Here is a 4,973-nt window from a genome sequence, read left to right on the forward strand (position 1 = left end):
TGATGGTTGTTGTTTTAATATAGGTTTAGAACAGATAAATTGATGTTAATTGTTGCTGTTTTATTTGTATAGAATTGTGTCAATACTTAGTTATCAGATTCGGCTTGAATCGACCGGTTTGATCGAAATTCCAATCTCCCCGTTACCTGACCAGGCCAAACCACCCTCCGAACCGCTTAAGCATCAGACCCGCAAAAAACCGCTTCGCGTCCATTCGTTTTAAAGCAAAACTGGAAAGGGTCATGCATGCTTTTTTTTTTTTTTTTTTGAAAAAAAAAAAATTGAAAACGAGGACGTTTTCTAGTAAAGGAATGCCAAAATCGTAATATGCTCGGGGAACGTCTCCTTCCTCTTCCTCTCGCAGTCTCGCACCCACAAGGGCACCCCTCAGTGTCTGAGTCTCGTCACTCTCTCGGTAAGCTCAAGCTCTCTCATCTCTCTCCCTGTCGCTCTCGCACTCAAGCTCTCTCGCACTGCCTCCGGTCTCGCACTCAAGCTTGTTGTTGCTCGTCACCGTCTCGCAGTCAGCGCGCGCCTTCCCTGCGCTCGTCATCTCCGGCGGCAGAAGCAGCACGTCCCGGGCTGGTCGTCGTCTTTTTGCTTCGAGCCTCGCCGTCAGCAGCTGGTCCCCGATTTGGTGAGTTCCAACAAATTCCCCTTTTCTTTCTTGCTCAATTCAATTTTGCTCAATTCAATTTTGTTGCTGTAATTCATCAGTGCACCTTGATTTTGTTGCTAAAAGTTGAATTTGTTGCTGAAAATATCACCGAACTAATTTTTTGGTTGCTGAAATTCATCAGAATTGAATTTATTACTGATTATCATCACTGGAGCTTGAATCTGTTGTTGTCTTGCTGAAATAATCACTTAGCTAAATTTTTTGTTTCTGTAAATCTGTAATCTTTTGTTGCTGAAAATGATCATATATTGAATAAAATTGTTCAGTTAAATTTGTTCCCATGCTCTTTTTTTTTCTTGCTAGAATTTAAAAAATGTCGTCATCACAACTCAGTTGCTATTATGAATTATTCTTAGTATTGATTTGTGAAAAATACACAAATGTTGATATAGATGCAAACCAAAATGAAGGAAATGTTGGTTAAGCTTCAAATTTGTTCTATGAAGATATAGATGCCGACTTTGAGATCACCTCTTGAATTTGATTTACCTGATTGTGTTATTTTTTGCTCTTTCACTTGTTCATTTAAATTGAGAAAGTATTTTGTACTCGTGACTAGTTTATATCACTTTTTACATCATTAGTTATTTCTACAAAATTGATACTTAATGTTATTAATATGTTTGTGAAGACATGCATTTTAAGTTTTAACTGTAGATTTTAATTTTTTATTTTTATAATTTTACATTTTTATTTAATTATGACCGAGTCAAGGAGGTAAATTAGTGACCCAACGGTTGAACAAATGACCTGGTGATCCAATCGTATGACTAGGTCAATTATCGGTTCGGTTTTGATAACTATGGTTAGTAGTATGTATTTGTCAATTTGAGTTACTAACTTTGTAATTGTTGTTAATTGGAATTTTGTTAGTTATTGTATATTAATCTGTTTTGATGCTAGTGTTGTGACTAAGGAATCATTGAACTATTGGTGTTGTTGCACTTAGCTAATAGGTTGTGATAGTTTGATTAGATAATAGGTTGTGACTTTGTGGTTATGTGATAGTGTGATTAGATTATATGTGATTGCACTTAGCTAGTTTATATTTTTATTTATGTGGGACCGGACCAATGATTCAACTAGTGACCCATCGATTGAACTAATGTTCCAGTGACCCAGTAGTTTGTTTGGTTCCATCACCATTTACCGGTTCGGTTCTAACAACTATGGTTAGTAGTTCTCAATCTAAAAGAACCTCAACAAAACCTCACTCTTACCATTTGCAGCATCGGGTACGGCGACCCAAGAGTCACGCCACCGTCACCGCTGGAGTCACTCTCACTGGAAGGAGGTATTTGTTACACTTTCTTCATTATTTTATATTGGTTCAGAAGTTTTGGATTTTGAGCATTGAGAATATTACTTGCCAGTTCTACAGCTGAAGCTTAATTATTGTAACTTCTTTTGGCCTTCATTGCTCTCTCATTCCAATTTCTTTGCAGAATCAAAGCGGAGGCTATGAAGGTGTTTAATATAAATGGAGCGACACTTTCTCTTGCACTCTACACCGATGTCACCAATTCCAAGTTAGCCTCTCTCTCTCGTTTTCTCTCATTATTCTAAAAACAATCATAAATTATGGAATATTAGCAACCTGTTATTGGAAATTTACATGTTAGTTGTTAATGAAAGAAAGATTTTATTGCAGTTTTGACTTGTTTGAAATTTGTATTTCTTCAAGTTATTGAGACTTTTCGTCATCCCAACTATCAGGGAGGCGTTGTAGTCTATAAACACCATTTTGTTCCTTTATCATTTCATTAGGTTAAATGGTTATTGGAGGTAATTGATTGGTCCAGTAAACATCAAAGTAGCTATGATAGAACAGATCATAAGGGGCTTTATTTTTATTTTTTGGGTATTGATTTTGCAGTGATATTTTTTCTTTGATAATTACAAAAATGATATCTTGTTTTCCTTTTGTATAAGGAAGAGTGATGTAACTTAGCAAACAAGAAACAGAATTTGTTAGCTCTTGGGTAGGTAGTTATTTTCGGTTTGATTTCTTATACTACATCATTATATATATAAGGCTGATACTGTTATCTATGAGTACTTTCTTTCAGTTTCTTTAGAATTCATTTCACATTTTGAAAACAAGGAAAGTAATTAGTACAATGTAGCAATTTCGTAATTAATAATGAAAACTTATCAACTTCAAATGAAAACAAACCAAACCAAACATATCATAAGGTAGTCACCAAACAAAAATATATATATATATATATATATATATATATATATATCATAAGGTTGTGTTTGGATTTTCCTTTGAGACTAAAATACGCAACGGCGAGTTGGAGACAAAAATTGTGTGTCCGTCTCCGCAACCAAATGAGTTTTTTTTTTTTATCTATTGGCTCTTTGTTTGTGTCAGAGATAGTATTTAGACGCAGCCTAAGGGATCACTTTAACTGGAAGTTATAATTCATGGTAGTTAGAGTTCAGTTTTCCACTTTTTCTTTTGATAATAAGAGTGTTTAGTGAGGCTAGTGTTCCAGCGGTTAGAAATGGTGACTTATAAACTAGTTGCTCCTTTCTAATTGTTTTAGAATGGTACCTGCAAATTCTTTACTCTTTCTATCATACAATGAGTCTGTAGAAGACTAAAAGTAAATATATGGAACACATTGTAAAATGTTTGCTATTTGTAATTGATTCTAAAGATTGGGATCCTGCTTCCCTGCCCTTTCGATAAATTATGTGATGGTATTCTTGTTTTCTCATAGGGAGCTCTTGGAAAGTATGCAAGCTGGGACATTGGAGCCAGAAGTTGCATTCCTCAATGCTTTACTTGTATTGTTTCTTATATTTGTGCTTTATGTCATACCCAGCACCATTTATATCCATGACTCTAGTGCTTAAACCATTTTCAAATTTTAATGATGACTGTTTTTCATCATTCTAATGTTTCAATTGTTATCAACTGAACCAGATTCTAGATGTTTTTCCTCTTCTAGCTGCTGCGCACAAGACACTTGTAGCTAAGTCACGGGATTCTTTGACCACACGCACTCTTCACTCAGAGCTTATTTACAATTACTCAGGGTCCAAGCATGTAAGTATGCATTTGTATTTGACTGATTCTGGTTCATTTTCCAATTAAGTAGGCTAACTTCTCCTTGTATCGTGGATAGATTAGTGAATCTTTGAAAAGATGTGGTATCTCAGATAACACGACATACATCCTTGCTGCTAGATTTGATGCTACTCCTAATGAGGTCGGACAATTCTAAGACACCTTTTTTTTTTTTGAGTATGTAACTTTAGTTCATCTCTGTCGTCAATAGATAAAAGCTATTGAGAAGCTCATTAATGGAAAAGAGATTGAACTGGAGGAGCTGGAAGGGAGAGCAAACCAATCCCAGATACAAAAGGTTTGAAAGGGCACTGATTCTAATTTCTAATGACTTCGTATTGTTTTGTTCAGACTATATGATATTCTAATTCTTTCTTTTTCAGCACTACAAGATATATGCTCCCGAACTCGGAGTTTCATCACTTGCAGATGCAATAACTTGCCGAATTGCTTCTCGCGATGCCTTGTGAGAACGATGACTGTGATCTGCATGTATGTTACAAGTTTCGGTCTCTCTCATTGATCTATTTACAGAATCAAAAATGCTATTCGTACATCAAAATTAGCCACTAAAATCAGTCACCAATGTATTTGTGTATAAATACATGTGTGATTTAATTTATTTTCATCATATATTTGTATTCTGGTATGTATTTTATACTGATGACTAACTTTGGTGGCTGATTTTGGTGTACACGTGACATAGTCCTTATAGAATATGTAAAAGAAAGCTTTTAGCTTCCATAAGAAGTACGTTACCTTTCCATGTTTCCTACATTTGATATTTATTTTAGTCAATCTTACTTGAGTTTCTGTAACATTTCTTATGGAAATTGGGAAATCTAAAGTAAGCTTGTTGTTATGAATTTGTATAGTAACGTTTTATTTTTATTTTGGTTTCTAAATTTATTATAGTACAATAAGGTTGGGTTTATTTCAAAATTTTCAAAAGGTAATTCTAATTTTTTTACCGTATAATTGAAGAGTTTTAGTTTTTGCAATATATATATGTCAAAATGTAATTTTCAAAGTAAGAAAAAAAATTATGTTTGCCAAGTAAAATATGGAACAAACCCACCCCAATAAAAAGCAAAGTCAATTCATTTTGCTTAGTAACATATATATACTCAACAACTATTAAAGACTTAATTGTCTTTTATTCTAGAAAAATTAAAAGACTACTATAACAATGCTTAATAAAAATATAAAATT

The 4,973-nt window shown here is 34.1% G+C and overlaps 1 protein-coding gene across 3 annotated transcripts; it reads left to right on the forward strand.

Moving 5' to 3' along the window:
- Window positions 1-246: 246 nt before the first annotated feature.
- On the forward strand, window positions 247-4,627 carry LOC112777495 (uncharacterized). Of its 3 annotated transcripts, none has more exons than XM_025821880.3 (9): window positions 247-415; window positions 525-637; window positions 1,909-1,973; window positions 2,125-2,208; window positions 3,412-3,478; window positions 3,618-3,740; window positions 3,820-3,903; window positions 3,973-4,059; window positions 4,145-4,627. In XM_025821880.3, the coding sequence occupies exons 1-9, from the start codon at window positions 328-330 to the stop codon at window positions 4,229-4,231; spliced, it is 798 nt and encodes a 265-aa protein (XP_025677665.1). In that variant the 5' UTR covers window positions 247-327; the 3' UTR covers window positions 4,232-4,627. The 3 variants fall into 3 exon arrangements, with proteins under 3 accessions (XP_025677665.1, XP_025677666.1, XP_025677667.1); XM_025821882.3 differs by lacking the exon at window positions 247-415 and adding an exon at window positions 1,794-1,831 and having other exon boundaries at window positions 507-637; XM_025821881.3 differs by lacking the exon at window positions 3,820-3,903.
- Window positions 4,628-4,973: the final 346 nt, after the last annotated feature.

Source organism: Arachis hypogaea, chromosome 19 (assembly GCF_003086295.3).
Source record: "Arachis hypogaea cultivar Tifrunner chromosome 19, arahy.Tifrunner.gnm2.J5K5, whole genome shotgun sequence".
Lineage (NCBI taxonomy): Eukaryota > Viridiplantae > Streptophyta > Magnoliopsida > Fabales > Fabaceae > Arachis > Arachis hypogaea.

Bases quoted from the DNA above. Each gene is read 5' to 3' on its own strand.
- LOC112777495 (XM_025821880.3), top strand. From the start codon at position 328: ATGCTCGGGGAACGTCTCCTTCCTCTTCCTCTCGCAGTCTCGCACCCA. The intron at 416-524 runs GTAAGCTCAAGC...ACCGTCTCGCAG, and splicing joins TGAGTCTCGTCACTCTCTCG to TCAGCGCGCGCCTTCCCTGC. The intron at 3,904-3,972 runs GTCGGACAATTC...TGTCGTCAATAG, and splicing joins TTGATGCTACTCCTAATGAG to ATAAAAGCTATTGAGAAGCT.